At 49.1% G+C, this 19348-nt stretch overlaps 1 protein-coding gene and 1 pseudogene across 4 annotated transcripts in view; both read right to left on the bottom strand.

Moving 5' to 3' along the window:
* Window positions 1-19348, bottom strand: part of ktn1 (kinectin 1) — a 130221-nt gene that overhangs the window by 22760 nt on the left and 88113 nt on the right. For 3 of the 4 annotated variants that reach the window (XM_048537215.2, XM_048537219.2, XM_048537216.2), the window contains 3 exons: window positions 15878-15915; window positions 15395-15485; window positions 4624-4710 (listed from right to left, as the gene is read on the bottom strand). In XM_048537215.2, the coding sequence (XP_048393172.2) occupies window positions 4624-4710; window positions 15395-15485; window positions 15878-15915 (216 nt within the window). The remainder of the gene's footprint in view (window positions 1-4623; window positions 4711-15394; window positions 15486-15877; window positions 15916-19348) is intronic. The other variant, XM_048537218.2, reaches the window with a different exon arrangement.
* LOC132210103 (basic proline-rich protein-like) lies at window positions 2951-4375 on the bottom strand (annotated as a pseudogene).

The raw sequence follows: 19348 nt of genomic DNA, 5'->3' as shown, positions 1-19348 counted from the left end.
GGGGGGGGAGAAAGAGGGGGGAGAAAGAGGGGGGAGAAAGAGGGGGGAGAAAGAGGGGGGAGAAAGAGGGGGGAGAAAGAGGGGGGAGAAAGAGGGGGGAGAAAGAGGGGGGAGAAAGAGGGGGGAGAAAGAGGGGGGAGAAAGAGGGGGGGAAGAAGGGGGGGGAGAAGGGGGGGGAGAAGGGGGGGGAGAAGGGGGGGGAGAAGGGGGGGGAGAAGGGGGGGGAGAAGGGGGGGGAGAAGGGGGGGGAGAAGGGGGGGAGAAGGGGGGGAGAAGGGGGGGGAGAAGGGGGGGGAGAAGGGGGGGGAGAAGGGGGGGGAGAAGGGGGGGGAGAAGGGGGGGAGAAGGGGGGGAGAAGGGGGGGGAGAAGGGGGGGGAAGAAGGGGGGGGAAGAAGGGGGGGGGGAGAAAGAAGGGGGGGGAGAAGGGGGGGGGGGGAAGAAGGGGGGGGAAGAAGGGGGGGGGAAGAAGGGGGGGGGAAGAAGGGGGGGGGAAGAAGGGGGGGGGAAGAAGGGGGGGGGAGAAGAAGGGGGGGGGAAGAAGGGGGGGGGAAGAAGGGGGGGGGAAGAAGGGGGGGGGAAGAAGGGGGGGGGAAGAAGGGGGGGGAAGAAGGGGGGGAGAAGGGGGGGAGAAGGGGGGGGAGAAGGGGGGGGAGAAGGGGGGGGAAGAAGCGGGGGGAAGAAGCGGGGGGAAGAAGCGGGGGGGGGGGGAAGAAGCGGGGGGGGGGGGGGGAAGAAGCGGGGGGGGGAAGAAGCGGGGGGGGGGGAAGAAGCGGGGGGGGGGGAAGAAGCGGGGGGGGGGGAAGAAGCGGGGGGGGGGGGGAAGAAGCGGGGGGGGGGGGAAGAAGCGGGGGGGGGGGGGAAGAAGCGGGGGGGGGGGAAGAAGCGGGGGGGGGGGGAAGAAGCGGGGGGGGGGGGAAGAAGCGGGGGGGGGAATGGGGGGGGGGAATAGGGGGGGGAATAGGGGGGGGGAATAAGGGGGGGGGAATAAGGGGGGGGGAATAAGGGGGGGGAATAAGGGGGGGGAAGAAGGGGGGGGAAGAAGGGGGGGGAAGAAGGGGGGGGAAGAAGGGGGGGGGGGAAGAAGGGGGGGGGGAAGAAGGGGGGGGGAAGAAGGGGGGGGGAAGAAGGGGGGGGGAAGAAGGGGGGGGGGAAGAAGGGGGGGGGAAGAAGGGGGGGGGAAGAAGGGGGGGGGGAAGAAGGGGGGGGGGAAGAAGGGGGGGGGGGAAGAAGGGGGGGGGGAAGAAGGGGGGGGGGAAGAAGGGGGGGGGGGAAGAAGGGGGGGGGGGAAGAAGGGGGGGGGGAAGAAGGGGGGGGGGAAGAAGGGGGGGGAAGAAGGGGGGGGGAAGAAGGGGGGGGGAAGAAGGGGGGGGAAGAAGGGGGGGGGGGAAGAAGGGGGGGCGAGAAGGGGGGGGAGAAGGGGGGGGGGGAAGAAGGGGGGGGGGGGAAGAAGGGGGGGGGGGGAAGAAGCGGGGGGGGGAAGAAGCGGGGGGGGGGGGGAAGAAGCGGGGGGGGGGGAAGAAGCGGGGGGGGGAAGAAGCGGGGGGGGGGGAAGAAGCGGGGGGGGGGGAAGAAGGGGGGGGGGAAGAAGGGGGGGGGGAAGAAGGGGGGGGGGAAGAAGGGGGGGGAAGAAGGGGGGGGAAGAAGGGGGGGGGAAGAAGGGGGGGAAGAAGGGGGGGGAAGAAGGGGGGGGAAGAAGGGGGGGGGAAGAAGGGGGGGGGAAGAAGGGGGGGGGAAGAAGGGGGGGGGGGAAGAAGGGGGGGGGGGAAGAAGGGGGGGGGGGAAGAAGGGGGGGGGGGAAGAAGGGGGGGGGGGGGAAGAAGGGGGGGGGAAGAAGGGGGGGAAGAAGGGGGGGGAAGAAGGGGGGGGAAGAAGGGGGGGGGGAAGAAGGGGGGGGGAAGAAGGGGGGGGGAAAGAAGGGGGGGGGAAAGAAGGGGGGGGGAAGAAGGGGGGGGAAGAAGGGGGGGGAAGAAGGGGGGGGGAGAAGGGGGGGGGAGAAGAAGAAGCGGGGGGGGGAAGAAGCGGGGGGGGGGGAAGAAGCGGGGGGGGGGGAAGAAGCGGGGGGGGGGGGAAGAAGCGGGGGGGGGGGGAAGAAGCGGGGGGGGGGGGGAAGAAGCGGGGGGGGGGGAAGAAGCGGGGGGGGGGGAAGAAGCGGGGGGGGGGGAAGAAGCGGGGGGGGGGAAGAAGCGGGGGGGGGGGAAGAAGCGGGGGGGGGGAAGAAGCGGGGGGGGGGAAGAAGCGGGGGGGGGGAAGAAGCGGGGGGGGGGGAAGAAGCGGGGGGGGGGGAAGAAGCGGGGGGGGGAAGAAGCGGGGGGGGGAATGGGGGGGGGAATAGGGGGGGGAATAGGGGGGGGGAATAAGGGGGGCGGGGAATAAGGGGGGGGGGAATAAGGGGGGGAATAAGGGGGGGGAAGAAGGGGGGGAAGAAGGGGGGGGGGAAGAAGGGGGGGGGAAGAAGGGGGGGGGAAGAAGGGGGGGGGAAGAAGGGGGGGGGGAAGAAGGGGGGGGGAAAGAAGGGGGGGGGGAAGAAGGGGGGGGGGGAAGAAGGGGGGGGAAGAAGGGGGGGGAAGAAGGGGGGGGGGGAAGAAGGGGGGGGAAGAAGGGGGGGGGGAAGAAGGGGGGGCGAGAAGGGGGGGGAGAAGGGGGGGGGGGAAGAAGGGGGGGGGGAAGAAGGGGGGGGGGGGAAGAAGGGGGGGCGAGAAGGGGGGGGAGAAGGGGGGGGGGGGAAGAAGGGGGGGGGGAAGAAGGGGGGGGGGAAGAAGGGGGGGGGGAAGAAGGGGGGGGGGAAGAAGGGGGGGGGAAGAAGGGGGGGGGGGAAGAAGGGGGGGGGGGAAGAAGGGGGGGGGAAGAAGGGGGGGGGAAGAAGGGGGGGGGAAGAAGGGGGGGGGAAGAAGGGGGGGGGAAGAAGGGGGGGGGAAAGAAGGGGGGGAAGAAGGGGGGGGAAGAAGGGGGGGGAGAAGGGGGGGGGGAGAAGGGGGGGGGAGAAGGGGGGGGGAGAAGGGGGGGGGAGAAGGGGGGGGGGAGAAGGGGGGGGGAGAAGGGGGGGGAGAAGGGGGGGGAGAAGGGGGGGGAGAAGGGGGGGGGGGGAAGGGGGGGGGAGAAGGGGGGGGGGAGAAGGGGGGGGGGAGAAGGGGGGGGGAGAAGGGGGGGGGAGAAGGGGGGGGGGAGAAGGGGGGGGGAGAAGGGGGGGGGGAGAAGGGGGGGGGAGAAGGGGGGGGGAGAAGGGGGGGGGAGAAGGGGGGGGAGAAGGGGGGGGGAGAAGGGGGGGGGAGAAGGGGGAGAAGAGGGGGAGAAGGGGGGGGGAGAAGGGGGGGGGAGAAGGGGGGGGGAGAAGGGGGGGGGAGAAGGGGGGGGGGAGAAGGGGGGGGGAGAAGGGGGGAGAAGAGGGGGAGAAGGGGGAGAAGAGGGGGGGGGGGAAGAGGGGGGGGGAAGAGGGGGGGGGAAGAGGGGGGGGGAAGAGGGGGGGGGAAGAGGGGGGGGGAAGAGGGGGGGGAAGAGGGGGGGGAAGAGGGGGGGGAAGAGGGGGGGGGAGAAGAGGGGGGGGGGGGAGAGTGAGAGGGGGGTGTGAGTGAGGGGGGGGAGAGAGAGGGGGGGAGGAGAGGGGGTGGGGGGGAGGGGGGGGGGTGGGGGGGGGGAGGGGGGGGGGGTGAGGGGGGGGGGAGAGGGGGGGGGGGGAGGGGGGGGGAGGGGGGGGGGGAGAGGGGGGGGGGGAGAGGGGGGGGGGGTGAGGGGGGGGGGGAGAGGGGGGGGGGTGAGGGGGGGGGGGAGAGGGGGGGGGGGAGAGGGGGGGGGGGGAGAGGGGGGGGGAGAGGGGGGGGGGAGAGGGGGGGGGGGGTGAGGGGGGGGGGTGAGGGGGGGGGGGGGAGAGGGGGGGGGGAGAGGGGGGGGGGGGAGAGGGGGGGGAAGAGGGGGGGGGAAGAGGGGGGGGGATGTGGGGGGGGGGAAGTGGGGGGGGGAAGAGGGGGGGGAAGAGGGGGGGGAAGAGGGGGGGGAAGAGGGGGGGGGAGAAGCGGGGGGGAGAGAGAGGGGGGAGTGAGAGAGGGGGGTGTGAGTGAGGGGGGAGAGAGAGAGGGGGGAGAGAGTGTGGGGGGGAGTGAGAGGGGGGGGGGAGGGGGGGGGAGGGGGGGGGGAGGGGGGGGGGAGGGGGGGGGGGGTGGGGGGGGGGGGGGGGGGGGGGGGAGGGGGGGGGGGTGGGGGGGGGGGAGGGGGGGGGGGTGAGGGGGGGGGGGGAGAGGGGGGGGGGGAGAGGGGGGGGGGTGGGGGGGGGTGGGGGGGGGGTGTGGGGGGGGGAGAGGGGGGGGGTGGGGGGGGGGGGGGGGGGGGGGGGAGAGGGGGGGGGGGAGAGGGGGGGGGGGAGAGGGGGGGGGGGGGAGGGGGGGTGGGGGAGAGGGGGGGGGGGGGGAGAGAGGCCAAAAAAAAGGAAGGCAGCAAACAAAGATCCTGCACAGAAATTTAAAACAAGATCAACAAAACAGACATGCACACATGAAACCAAAGATCCAGGAAAAGATGCAGACCAAGCAGTGTGTGCAAAACTAATTACGCATCTTAAATTTAAAGTCATTTCAATTTTCAGATTGCAGCAGAAATCATCTACTGTAAAAGATTTCCACATTTATTACAACCTTGGCTGTCTTGTTCACTTTGTCCTGTAACATTTTTTCAGTTGATGTCAATGCTTCCATTGCTTTCCAGTTTTTCTCCCGAAGCTCCTAATTATTTTTAGAAAGAACTATTTCAGTTCAGCCACGAAATTCTCTGATTAGAAGTTTTAAAAATCTGGGGATTAACGATTGTGATATAAAATGAAATATCACTATGAATATACTGTTCCATTTATCAGAAAAACACAGTTTGAAAGAAAAATTCTTTGAAAGGTTTGCTGACAGAAATGAGGGATACATCTTCACAATTCCATTCATGTTAAATGTTAACGAAATCCAAGGCAACAGAACTGCAATACAGAATAATCAAAAGAATTGCAACAGCGGTAGATTTACACATCAGTAGCAGAACAAGATGAAATTCTATTTTTCTCAGAAATCAGTTAACCTATATATTTCCAGCATTAGTTTTATTCTAAGAAAGAAAACAATAGGCTACAGCAAACAAGAAATACCAAAACAGTTATACAATAGATCTATGAAAGGACCTTTTTTCCCCCCCAGTCGGCCAAATGGTTTCACCAGGAAAAGTGAAAAGGTTTCAGGTAGGAGAAAAGGCCACAATAACCTCTGATCAAAAAAGGTCAGAAACAATTAAAATGCAACTAAGTTTTTAACAGAAACAAAACAGTCAAAGAAACAAAGCTTTTTCCCCATTCCCCTGAAGGATCAGTGCCTTGCGGCCAAGACAGACAACCTTCATTTCAGCAACTTTCCCAAGTAGTCGTTAATTACATGGAAGTCACAAATGCAAGTGCAGTCAACAAAAAAAGTTGCCGGAAAAGCTCAGCAGGTCAGGCAGCATCTGTGGAGAGAAATCAGTTAACATTTCAGATCCAGTGAGGCTTCCTCAGAACTGCACAAGTTCCGAAGGGTCACCAGACCCAAAATGTTAACTGATTTGTCTCCACAGATGCTGCCTGACCTGCTGAGTTTTTCCAGCAATTTATTTTGATTCTGATTTAGTGAGAGCAGTCAAGTTTAGTGGATCAGATGCTGTAGCAGAACAGCGTCGAAAAACGTTCAGAAAGTGAAATCCTGAGCACGTTTCCCCTGCCAAATCCAGGATGCTTATGCCAAATGCAGTAATACTATAACCACCATGAGAAAAATCAACATACCCAGAGAGTATACCAGCAGCACTCTGTACAACTTGATTAAATATAAACTTTACAACACGGAATTAGAACATCTGGTCTAACCAGCCCACATCAGTACTTACGCTCCAGAGATCATACACAACTGGTTTAGCTTCATTTTGCATTATCCATTTTCATTTGTTCAATCTAAAAACTTACATGCCAATAGTTCTTGCCTCAAAATAATCTAGAAAATGAATTCCAAATCCTCAAATGTCGGTGAAGAATTTTTGCTGACCCTTTGCTCCAAATCTCTTGCAGTAAATCGCACATCGTGAGTTAAGCTTTTGGAAGTTAACTGCTTTACTTTTTACAGATACCTCTCTTCAACTTTAAAATGTGGACATTTTAAATGTCACGTTTAACAGATAGATCGAATTTTGGAAAAAAAAACACTGCTCAAACTTAGTACATTCTCATCAACATTCTAGTGCATATTCTGTACTCTAAAAGCAATTTCTTTGTACATCAGAGGTGGATGTTGTACACAATACACTACTTAAGGTCTAAGACTTGAGAGATTCATTTTCTCCTGGTTTTTCAACTCCACAGCTAGTGATAAATCTAAAACTTGCTTTGTTTTCTCCCATTACAATTTTAACAATCTGATGAATTCCTTCTCATCTTTTCCAACCCATCCCCTCATCAATATATCAAAATAAAGAAGAAGAGCGTGAGCTAATTCTACTGACGATCAAGAGGTATCGCTGTAAGCCTCATGAACAAGTAGGGACCAATATTCAAAGCACTAATATGCATTTGGAACTATAATGACCCCAAAGCTGAACGAGAACAAAGTCCAGTAGCTTCCCTAATAAAATGAAAACTGCCCTAAATTGCTCGTGTGTTCTGCTTTTCAATACATTTATAAACACAGTTTGCTATCTCCCCAGACAGCATTAAATCAATCCTAACATTCTACAGACATTAACCATGGCAATTTTTCTAAGATTTTCAGATATCAGTCATTACATCAAAAGGTGCTCACCCACGTTCAACTCAACTATCTGACGTATTTAATTTCTTACAGCCAGCTTCAGGGACACATGCAACCTGTATTGTTTCAGCAAAAGTCTTAGGTATTTTTTGGAAAATACCTTTCTGTATTTGCGCCCCACCCCACCCCCCCCAACTCAATTTACATAAAATTTAAACAAGCTTGTATATTGGGTATTAATCCTTTCATTTCATTGACTATAAATTACCTTCATACAATTTGGGAGGTCAGTTAGTGTTACAAAGGCACTTTTTCATTTTTATGCTGACTATCTGCAACCCTTCCTAATCTACCTAATGATCTCTATTACATGCATTTCCTCTGATCAACACAGTGCTACACATTTCAATAGAAAATAATTCCCTTTTCTATTCTTGATCAGCCTGCATTAAGGTTTTTGGGTCCAGATCTGCTGAGATTTTCCATAAATGGCTGTTTGTTTCAGAATTCCAGCAATTTTTAAATTTTCTAGTAAGGTTTCTTCCTATTCTATTGACCATTTCAAATATTTTGCTCCAAGTTTCTCCAAATCAAATACTACACGAGTTGTATTTTTGCATGCCTGTTTTTATTATTTTCTAGAACATTTCTCCCATTTGATCCTCTTTCATCCAAGTTATCCACTTGAATAATATTAACATTTTCTTCATTAATATTCTCGTTCATTTGCCCATGTGCCTTCATTGCATTTTTTTTTGGCATTGATATTACCTTTGTTTTCTTTCTGATCCAGCTATTCCTTACTGGTTCCAATTTTCCCAGCACTCCTTTCCACATTAAGGAGATGAGTATCAACAAAAACACACAACTAAAGATTCATCCAAAAGCATTCACCATTCGTAACAAATTTGATTGCCAGCACAAACAGAAATGGATTTCTACGACTTGGCAGATGCAGTAAGATGGCCTGATTATTCAAAGAGGCTTGGCATTTCAGGAAGTCCAGAAGGTGACATAGGTGTTGGAGTACTTCTGTTAATTATCACATTATCTTAGAATGAAACTCATGAGCGGTTTTACCTTTAGCAGAATATCAGTTTTGCTAAAGAAACAGCACAGGTACAAAGTCACATACAGGGTGGGTGGATAGGCATGATAACAGTAATCAAATTGTAAGATGGTGTACAGCAAGAACTAACAGGGGTTAATTATAATCATGGGCAATTGTGTGTTTGTAGACTGGATCAGATTGGCAAAAGTACCATTTCTTAAAACAGCACATCCCAGAATGATTTGGAGACCAGGGTATTTCTGATCTGGTGACGAGTGGCAAGACAGGATTACTTAACATCCTCAATAAAAGATGCCTTTAAGTGGCAGTGATAAAAAAAAAAAGAGGGTTTTCTATTCAGTTTGCAGATAAGATATTTGCATCTGAGACCAGGATTAAGACACTGGTAACAGTATGAACAAAGATTTGGGTAAAATGAAATGAACTTAAGAATTGGGTTAAATGATAGGAGCATACAGATACAGGTACAGCAATTTAAAAAGTTCAAAACTAAAAATATGATCAAGGTTCTAGGAGAAGTACATGCCATCCAAATATAAGTTAACAACAGTATCCAACTGAAGCAAAAAGCTCACCATCATGGCAAGATATAAGGCGAGATAGAAAATTGGACAAATTTCAAAAGCCAAAGAATGACTTAACAAAACAAAAAGCAATTAAAGTATGAAGAGAAAACCATAATAATAACAATAACAACAACAAACATCAGGCAGTAATTGCTTCTATAGGTATTTAGAAAAAGTGACTAAAATACATATTTATTACCTGGAGAGCATGTCAGAAGAATTATTGTTAAATAAGGAAAAACGGCAGATGCACCAAACAGCCATTTTGTGTCTACACAACTGAAGAGAAAAAAATTCCACAAACACTTCCATGTCAAGAGATGGATGGTAAAACAGTTAATCAGCAGGACAGGGTGCTATATTAGAATTAAAGACTGATGACCAGCATTACAGGCCTTTAAAAGTAGAGAAGATTAATGCTGAAATAAAAAAGGGGCACCCCACTGAGATGGAGATGAGAAAACTTTGAGTTTTTAAGTCTGTGGAATTCTCTTCCATAGACCAGCAGTGAGAGACAGTATCTGAATTTTTTGAGTTAAATAAATTCTTAATTAACAAGTTAAAATATTGTCAAGGGGACAAAGAAAAAAAAGGGGAGTGGAGGCCTCCAGCTTAGATATAATCTTCAAGTAGCAGAGCAAACTCAAAAGTCTAAATTGGATTTCTCTTGCTCTTATGTTCATAGCTATCAACTACTTTATTCCATTCCCTTCATTCACGTAGACCATCCTCACAACAACTATCAAAGAACTGGAGCTGGTTCCCAAAGCAAAACCCTCATCACATGACTAATCATCCATTGCTTTCCTGTTCTTGTCTATTCTTATACACATAGTTGACAAAATAAATCACAAACGTGAATGATTCCTTAACCTAGCACTTGGAAAAACAAGATGCCTGACTATCAGTCTGATCTGCAAAAGTTGACAACACCTCTTAAAATTACTCAATTCCTAATTAAGTTTGACCGATTCAGACATGACATAGAAAGGAAAGAAAGCAAGTCTTGCACACCCAATCCCACTAGCTCACCGAATGTCCTATCTCATGTACCCAAGATCTACTTGAGAATCACCAATCTACAGCAGAAATCCCCATGTAGACAATCCTCAACTTGAAAAGCTGCAGCAACGCATTCAATACTTACAGCTGTGTATGTTTGAGAATCAAAAACAAACAGATGCGTAGGCTTAAGTTTTCAGTAGATGGCAGATTAATCAAATTTCCGTATCTGTGAAACCTGATTTATAGAGTAAGTCGTTTGCTTTTAAAAAAATGAAATTGACTTTAGGTAAGCAGTCATTCCTCAAAGCCAGACAGCTACATACCAAACTGTCACTTCCAATTGTTACAGGAAGCTTGACAAGGAAACCACTACCTCTGCAATATTCCAGCAGATATGACTCTCCCAAATTTCTAGTCATTGGGTCAAACCAATATCATCTGTGCTGGACTTGAATAGGGCATGAAAATCCAAGTGGACAAGTAAACTGACAAGGGTTAACCAAGCTTTTAGCACAATTGTGAACTAAGTAATTAGAATTTAGAAGCATTAACCAGTTAGACTTAGAAGTTAAGAATTTTGTTTTCAGTGTCACGCATTGAATTGTTCCTTGCCGTTACATGACTTCTAAAACAGTTAACTTACTGAGAACGTATACATACCTCCCTTGAAAACTATTACCACCCCATCCCTTTCATTGATTTTTTTCTCCTCAGTTCTTCCCTGGTAAACTATTTTTGTACGTTTAGGTCCTAAAGGAAATGTGCACTGCTCCATAACAAGCATTTATTGTTTCACAATGAACACCAATTCCTGATCAATGTTTTTAAAGCTTTCAACAGAAGTTGGCAAGAAAACTAGAATCAGATTTTCACATTAACTGTTGTTAAATGGTTATTGTAATTAGGTGTTCTTTCCTTCTTTAAATAGGTCATCACTGCTCTCACAAAACTAACCCTATTCAGTGCACAATGATGTACTGAAAATTAGTGCTTTTTTTGATTAAAATATAACTTCACGTTCAACTACCTCCCGTTCAAGCTTTCACTCCTGCATAGTACCAAATATTTCTTAAAGTCACAAATGACATGATACACGTCTGCATGTTCGTAACTAGTGGCAATGCATTCTTCTTCAATGTTCTTGGCCAGTCTCTGACTTTGGCTTCAGTTGACCACACAATCCTCTTCGAATGCCTCTCCACTGTTTATCCAGCAAAATGGGATGGCTCTCACCTGACTCCATGCTTCAGATTCAGAGTATCACTTGGAATGGTTTCACATCCCATTCCCACACCACTGCCTCACACCCCCAATAACTGCTTTGGTTCCATCTCCTACATCTCAGCTACGTGCTGTGTCTTGCCAGCATCATGTGAAAACACAAGCTGATCACACTCAGGTCCACCTCCCCACCATCCCTTCTAACAAAGCATAGCTGAAAATTTTAATAGCAATCTCCTTTGGAACACTGAGGTGCAATCCATCCAAGCCAGCTAATTTTTTACTTTCAGACCTTTTGCTTCTCCAGGCCCTTAGCCTCAGTGATGGCTACTACACCCCTCACTTCTACCTTTCTCAAAATTTTATTACAATTACATCCAATTCCTCCTTCTCACCCTTAAACTGCAGGTGGAATTTGTAATTATGGTATCTGCACACTCCCCACGCAACCCCCCCCCACCCCCCCAAGGGTTCTTTCACTTTCAGTTCCCTCAGACAAGACTGCTTCATTAAACATCAAACCCACAAGTGCCTGTTCCCTATTGAGCTCTACCACAAGATGCTCCATAAAACCATCTTGTAGACATTCCACAAATTCCTTTCCTTCCCCCTACCAACTTGATTTTCTAATGTCCCTGATGGATTATTGTAATGATGCCTTTGTGTCCTGCATCTTGGCTACTGCCAGGAGGCCTGCATACAATTCCCACCAGAGGTCTTCCTTCCTTTCCTTCTTCACCTCTACCCACAGATTCTACACCTCCTGATCCTACAATCATTTAATTGATAGCAAGAAAATTTCATTCCTCATTAACATGGCAACCACAACCTGTTCTGCCCATCTGGATGTCCTTTTGGTAAGAGGTATATCCTTTTTAATTTCCACGTCTGATCCCCCTTGTAGTCACGTCTATGATGCCTGCATTGTACCCACCAATTTCCAACTGTGCTCCAAGCTCATTTTTCTTGCTTTGTATAACATGCACTTTGAAGTGCAACACTTAGTTGCAAGTTGACAGAGCCTCTTCTCATAGTTGCCCCTTAATCTGCTGTACCTGAAACTGGATTTCTGACCTTTTTCATTTTCTGCCCTATTATTTGTTCAGGAAACTTGAATAAGCTGAGACCCCCCTACCTGATTGGACATTCATGTGACCATTATGTTTAGCCTTGCTAGAGTTGTTCAGGTGGAGTGCATCCTGATGACAGTTTTCTCCTGTATCAATACTGATGCCAGTGCCCCCATGAAATGGAACCCCTCTTATTCCCACCATTCCTTTGTCCATCTCCTAATCATATCTCTCTTCCAACTTTCACATGACAAGTAAAAATCTGAAGGCATGAACTTGTTTCTTTCATTTTGTCCCCTCTTCTGGATATTTCTCAAATAGGTTCTCTTGCTTACTCTCAGTTGGTGCCAACATGGACCACACCAACTGAATCCTCCCTCGCTCTCTCTCCCCTCAAATTATACACACAGCCTCCTAAAACCATCACTTTTCTTTGTGTTTCCCCTACTCAAATGGATTCCTGGGCCATGGTGTAGTGGTCAGTTTTGACCATGTCCCAGCAGACTCTTTGCTCATTTATACAGTCAGCAAGTACAACACCCTTGGCAGGTAACATCAAGAGCTGAGTCTCCCCAAGAGCTATGCATAGTACCCCCTACCTCTTCACTGGTTGTCACACCCTCCTGTCCATGGCTAGTGGACAAATTTAAGCTAGAAGATGTGACTGCCCAGAACGGCGTTCAAAGTAGTTCATTTTCTTCCCCTCCCAGAAGTGCCAGTGTCTGAAGCTTGTTTCCATCTCATCACCCTTGAGCTCAAGTTCCTCAAACTGCAGACATTTACTTCACGTGGTCACTGTAGCTCACAACAGGATGCACCTGCTGCCACATCATGCAAGTACACCATATCATCTGTATTATAAATTCTCATACAGTGAATTCAGTTTTATCAATTACTACAAATTCTCAGCTCCTAGGTTTTACTCCTTTCTGAATCTATTTAATGTTGAGCCCTAATGTAATTACATTATTTGTATCTTTATCTGACAGATGCCACCATTTCCTTGGCCAGAACCTCATTATTTCAAGTCAGTCTTCCTTTCTTCTGGCAGCCTCACTTCACACTAACAGGAACATGTCAGCCCTGAACACAGTTGAAAGCCCCCCACTTGCGAGATATCCCATTACATGCAAACTGCTCTGCCACTTCTTTGGAAAGTTTTGGATAATCCCATCAAAATTTCCTTTGCCCCAATTTAGAACTTGAACTTGTGGTCCAGGCTTATCCTTTTCCATAACTATTTTAAAACTAATAGAACTATGGTCACTAATCCCAAAGTGCTCCCCCACTCACACCTCAGTCACTAAAGAGGTGGAGTTTTGCCCCTTCTCCAGTAGTGCCATCTACATGTTGGTTGAGAAAGTTTTCTTGAACACAAAGGATTGGACGCTGGAAGAATTTAACACCATGGTAGTCCCAGTCTATGTTTGGAAAGTTAAAATGCCCTATTATAGTTACAACTATCTGCAATCTCCCGACACATTGGTTCCTGAATTTCCTATTGACTATTAGGGGGTCCTTAGTACAATTCCATCAAACGGATCACCCTTTCTTATTCAAGCCAAAAAGAACTGCGGATACCAATATCAGAAACTACTGGAAAAGCTCAGGTCTGGCAGAACTGAGGAAGGGTCTGCAGACCCAAAATGTTAACTGATTTCTCTTCATAAATGCTACCAGATTTGTTGAGCTTTTCCAGCAAATTGTTTCTGTTTCCCCTTCTTATAACTCAGTTCTACCTATATACCTTCACTGGACAATCCTTCAGTAATATCAAGTTTTAGTACTGCTGTGATGTTTTCCCATTTTGAAACTACATATCCCCTTCTCTTGTCTCCCCATAGCATTTGTACCCCAGAATACTGAGATCCCAATCCTGTTCCTCCCTCAGCCATGTTTCTGTAATAGCCATGATATCCCAGTCCCATGTTCCCATCCGTACTCCAAGTTCAGCTGCCTGTCAGGCCTCTTGCCTTGAAATAAGTACATTTTAATTCATCAGTCTTCCCTTGTTCACTACTGTGATCTTGCCTGCCTTGGCTATTCAACTTGCTCTTTAACTTCAGTACCAGCCTCAACCTTCTCTTGTCTCACTACTGCTAAAGGGCATTGCTGCTCCCAAAACCTGCCGGGCTAGTTTAAACCCAGAGTAGTTCCAACAAAACTCCCTGCCAGGATGATGGTCCTCAGTTTCTGACGTGGAAAGAGAAGGGCTTCTCGTTAGGAGATACTAAGTACTCCAGTTTGTTGCTTTCCTAAGAACAAGACTTTGGTTATTCAGTCTAGAAGGTACATTGTCATGACTGGGTCAGATGCCTTGATCCTAAAGGACAAAAAGAGATCAGACAGAAGGATAGTTGAATTTTACAACAGGAGCCCCGTGCCGGTACTGGAGCCTCTGCTACAGAAGACTACCATGGGTTAAAAAGATGCACAACTTGCTGACCTCAGTTTTCTCTGTCCAAATCAGACAGCCTCCCAAGTTCATGGATGCCAATGTCAATTTCCATCATTAATTATTCTTCATCTGCAAAAGGCGTAGTAGCGTTTTCTATGTTTGTGCTGATTTCAGCATCTAATGAGATTTCTCATGGGTCAGGAGCAGAGATACATGAAACTATCGATTGCTCCAATGTCATCTTGTCCATGCTAATAAATTGAGGCATGGCAACATACTGGACCAAGACATCTGTCTTACTAATGCTGCTGATTAAACCAAACTATTTACCAGCATGAAAGCCCATTATTATTACTCAATGTGCTCACAGTATAATGCCACACTGCATAAGTATATGACGACAGTTTGGCTCATCCTCATGTTGGATCATAGTCAAATAAGACTAAGCAGTAGCCTGTATTTTTTGCCATGTAAGCCAAGATGTTTTAAATGACCAGAAGGCCCATATTGCAAGCATTTTGTATAACTAAAATTATGATACTATTGAAATTACAATGAATATATCTCTCAAACAGCAGCCACCTATCAAAACATGTATCAAATGCATGAAAGGATGAAATTGAGCAAACTGATTTTTAAAATCAATGGCTGAAAAATTCTACATGTGACCCCAATCAGTTCAGCTTTTTGCAACTACTGATGGACTTAGAATTTACATTCTAAAAGCACAGAATGGAACTCCAGGCAATAACGACACAGGCACACAACTCCAACATACAGTCAATATTGCAAAGCTGATGGCAGTAATGCTTGAGCAACTGGGAGACTCCAAACTATTCCAAAGCTCCCCGTAATTATCCACAGCTTGAATTTGGTTTTCTCATAAAAAAGTGTCACTCTATTCTTGCGCAAGACAAAGATGTGCTCATCTGGTTCACTATTATGCTCATTCGACTGCAGTCCAGAAACTTCAAATCTTCCATTAAACACAAATGTGTCTCTGTACAAAAACCAAACATCAGCAGGGACTTGAGGTGCAACTCATCCGCTTTCCTTCTATATTTGGACGAAGGACTGGAAACTTAGGCTTGGCATCCTCTGTTCAGTTTCGACATGGCATCACTTTCAATTTCTTTATCTGACTGATGTTATGAACCCAACCAAAGGTTCATAGAGAAAACAACATATGGGGTTTTATTCATCTTTCAATTAGTGTTACATTCTCATTCTACTCCAAGGTTTTTTTGGTCTCTTAAAAATACCCAAAGAGGAGCTTAAGACATAGTACAAAAATCCAGTACAAATTACTTGAAGTTACACTCACATTGTTTTTCTGCCTTTGTTGATTAACAGCTGCCTTTAGAGAATCTGTTTCTCGGTGCAAAGATTCAATCTCCTGATCTTTTTCTGAAAGTCTAAAAATAATTACACTTTGAATATTGGCATAGTATTCCTTCTGAAGAAAACAGTTTACATTTTAGTAGGCACTCATTTTTATATTTGACATCAGTATCACAAATCAACTCTCTGAAGTAACCCATCAGGCACCAAAACAAATGAAGAATACATTTATTTGTAAAACAAATCTTACAACTGACAAGTAATAATTTACTACATTTATGTAATTAAGTCATTCATTACTTATTTAGAACATAATTATCCTTGCACCTGTTATGTGCATGGAATAAGTTAAGACAGTGTCTGATGAAAAGGAGATTACTCAAAATAGATTCTGATTGTGTAACTGGTCATAAAGATGACATCGCCCAAAGACAAAATATTAATTTGTGCTTTACAGCTCACTTACACATTCAGCAACACTTCACCCTTCCGTAGTGCAGAGTCCTATTACAAAAGAAAAAGATTTATGACTAAAATCTATTGCTTGACATACAAGACTACTCATTTCCACATTGACAAAGTCAGGTTCATGACAAGAAGTTTATTTGACACAAACCATACTAATTGCAAATAAACGATGCTTGGGTGCATATTTAGTTACTTACATTCGAAACATTAAACTGTTTATATGAGTACAGAATTTCTATCATACTGGACTTACAAAAGCATAGGAGCCGGAGTAGGTCATTCAGATGCCAACCTTGCCCTGCCACTCAAAAAAATCATGGCTGATTGAAGCCTTCAAATCATTTTACTCTTCCATCCCCAACTGTGGGCAAGCATTCACATTTTGGGGCTGTCAGCTATGCCCCTGTTCGAGCAACACATTTTTAGCATTTGCTGGTGTGTGTGTGTGTGTGTGTGTGTGTGTGTGTGTGTGTGTGTGTGTGTGTGTGTGTGTGTGTGTGTGTGTGTGTGTGTGTGTGTGTGTGTGTGTGTGTGTGTGTGTGTGTGTGTGTGTGTGAGGAGAAGGAGAGAAGAGAGAAAAATAAAATGAATCAGTGATAATGGGAACTGCAAATGCTGGAGAATCCAAGACAACGAAATGTGAGGCTGGATGAACACAGCAGGCCCAGCAGCATCTCAGGAGCACAAAAGCTGACGTTTCGGGCCTAGACCCTTCAGAGAGGGGGATGGGGTGAGGGTTCTGGAATAAATGGGGGGGGGGGGGGGGGGGGGGGGGGGGGCGGACCGAAGACGGAGAGAAAAGAAGATAGGTGGAGAGGAGAGTATAGGTGGGGAGGTAGGGAGGGGGTAGGTCAGTCCAGGGAAGACGGACAGGTCAAGGAGGTGGGATGAGGTTAGTAGGTAGGAGATGGAGGTGCGGCTTGAGGTGGGAGGAAGGGATGGGTGAGAGGAAGAACAGGTCAGGGAGGCAGAGGCAGGTTGGACTTGTTTTGGGATGCAGTGGGTGGAGGGGAAGAGCTGGGCTGGTTGTGTGGTGCAGTGGGGGGAGGGGGACAAACTGGGCTGGTTTTGGGATGCGGCAGGGGAAGGGGAGATTTTGAAGCTGGTGGTGAAGTCCACATTGATACTATTGGGCTGCAGGGTTCCCAAGCGGAATACGAGTTGCTGTTCCTGCAACCTTCGGGTGGCATCATTGTGGCACTGCAGGAGGCATGATGGACATGTCATTTAAAAGAATGGGAGGGGGAAGTGGAAATGGTTTGAGACTGGGAGGTGCAGTTGTTTAGTGCGAACCGAGCGGAGGTGCTCTGCAAAGCGGTCCCCAAGCCTCCGCTTGGTTTCCCCAACGTAGCGGAAGCCATACCAGGTACAGTGGATGCAGTATACCACATTGCCAGACGTGCAGGTGAACCTCTGCTTAATGTGGAAAGTCATCTTGGGGCCTGGGATGGGGGTGAGGGGGCAAGTGTAGCATTTCCTGCGGTTGCAGGGGAAGGTGCCGGGTGTGGTGGGGTTGGAGGGCAGTGTGGAGCGAACAAGGGGGTCACGGAGAGAGTGGTCTCTCCGGAAAGCAGACAGGGGTGGGGATGGAAAAATGTCTTGGGTGGTGGGGTCGGATTGTAGATGGCGCAAGTGTCGGAGGATGATGCGTTGTATCCGGAGGTTGGTGGGGTGGTGTGTGAGAACGAAGGGGATCCTCTTTGGGCGGTTGTGGCGGGGGCGGGGTGTGAGGGATGTGTTGCGGGAAATGCAGGAGACGCGGTCAAGGGCATTCTCGCCCACTGCGGGGGGAAAGTTGCAGTGCTTGAAGAACATGGACATCTGGGATGTGCGGGAGTGGAATGTCTTATCGTGGGAGCAGATGCGGCGGAGGCGGAGGAATTGGGAATAGGGGATGGAATTTTTGCAGGAGGGTGGGTGGGAGGAGGTGTATTCTAGGTAGCTGTGGGAGTCGGTGGGCTTGAAATGGACATCAGTTACAAGCTGGTTGCCTGAGATAACTGATGTCCTGCAGCCCAATAGTATCAATGTGGACTTCACCACCAGCTTCAAAATCTCCCCTTCCCCCGCCACATCCCAAAACCAGCCCAGTTCGTCCCCTCCCCCCACTGCACCACACAACCAGCCCAGCTCTTCCCCTCCACCCACTGCATCCCAAAACCAGTCCAACCCGCCTCTGCCTCCCTGACCTGTTCTTCCTCTCACCCATCCCTTCCTCCCACCTCAAGCCGCACCCCCAGCTACCTACTAACCTCATCCCACCTCCTTGACCTGTCCGTCTTCCCTGGCCTGACCTATCCCCTCCCTACCTCCCCACCTATCTTCTTTTCTCTCCATCTTCGGTCCGCCTCCCCACCGCCCGCGCTCCCTCCCGCCTATTTATTCCAGAACCCTCACCCCATCCCCCTCTCTGATGAAGGGTCTAGGCCCGAAACGTCAGCTTTTGTGCTCCTGAGATGCTGCTGGGCCTGTTGTGTTCATCCAGCCTCACATTTCGTTGTCTCAGAAATAAAATGAACACTTGTTGTTAATTGCATGAAACAAAATGTCAAATGTCAAAAGATCTTTATTTTCACATTCACTTATGCTCACAGGCATCCCTGGCTGGCCAGCATGTATTGCTGGTTCTTAGTTATCCTTGAGAAAGTGGTGAGCTGCTTTCTTGAACCTTTGCAGTCCACATGCTGTAGGCAGACCCATGATATCATTGGAGAGGGAGATCCAGCATCAAGACCCAAAGACAGAGGAAAATGACTACGTTGCCATGTCAGGAAGGTAAGAGGCTTGGAAGGATATTGCAGGCTGTTTTCCCATGCAATTGCTGCCCTTATGGAACAGAGAACAGTACAGTACAGGCCCTTCAGCCCATGATGCTGTATCGAACTTTTACCCTCAAAAACGTCCATCCAACCTCCACCCCTACCTTATTCTATCATCCACATGCCTATCTAATAGCCAATTAAAGGCCCCTAAATGAGGCCAACTCCACTACGGTCTCAGCAATGCATTCCACGCCCCTACCACTCTCCAAGAACCAACCTCTGACATCTCCCCTATACCTACCTCCACGCACTTCAAAACTATGCCCCCTTGTAATAGCTACCTCCGCCCTAGGAGAGTGACTCTGGCTGTCCATTAATCTATGCCTCTGACCATTTGGTACACCTCTATCAAGTCACCTCTCATCCTTCATCATTCTAAAGAGAAGTGCCCTCACGCTCTCAACCTTTCCTCATATGCTCTTCCCTTTATTCCAGGCAAAATCCTGGTAAATCACCTCTGCACTTTTTCCAATGCTTCAACATCTTTTCTCTAATGAGGCGACCAGAACTGCACACAAAACTCCAGACGTGGCTGAACCAGACTTTTGTATAGCTGGAGCATAACTTCAATGCTCTTGAATGCAATCCCTCTATTAATGAAAGCTAACACACCATACACCTTAACAACTCTATCCACCTGGGTGGCA

This window comes from Stegostoma tigrinum, chromosome 10 (genome assembly GCF_030684315.1).
Source record: "Stegostoma tigrinum isolate sSteTig4 chromosome 10, sSteTig4.hap1, whole genome shotgun sequence".
Lineage (NCBI taxonomy): Eukaryota > Metazoa > Chordata > Chondrichthyes > Orectolobiformes > Stegostomatidae > Stegostoma > Stegostoma tigrinum.
Note: the sequence above shows the minus strand (reverse complement) of the source record. Positions and strands in the feature narration are given on the sequence as shown.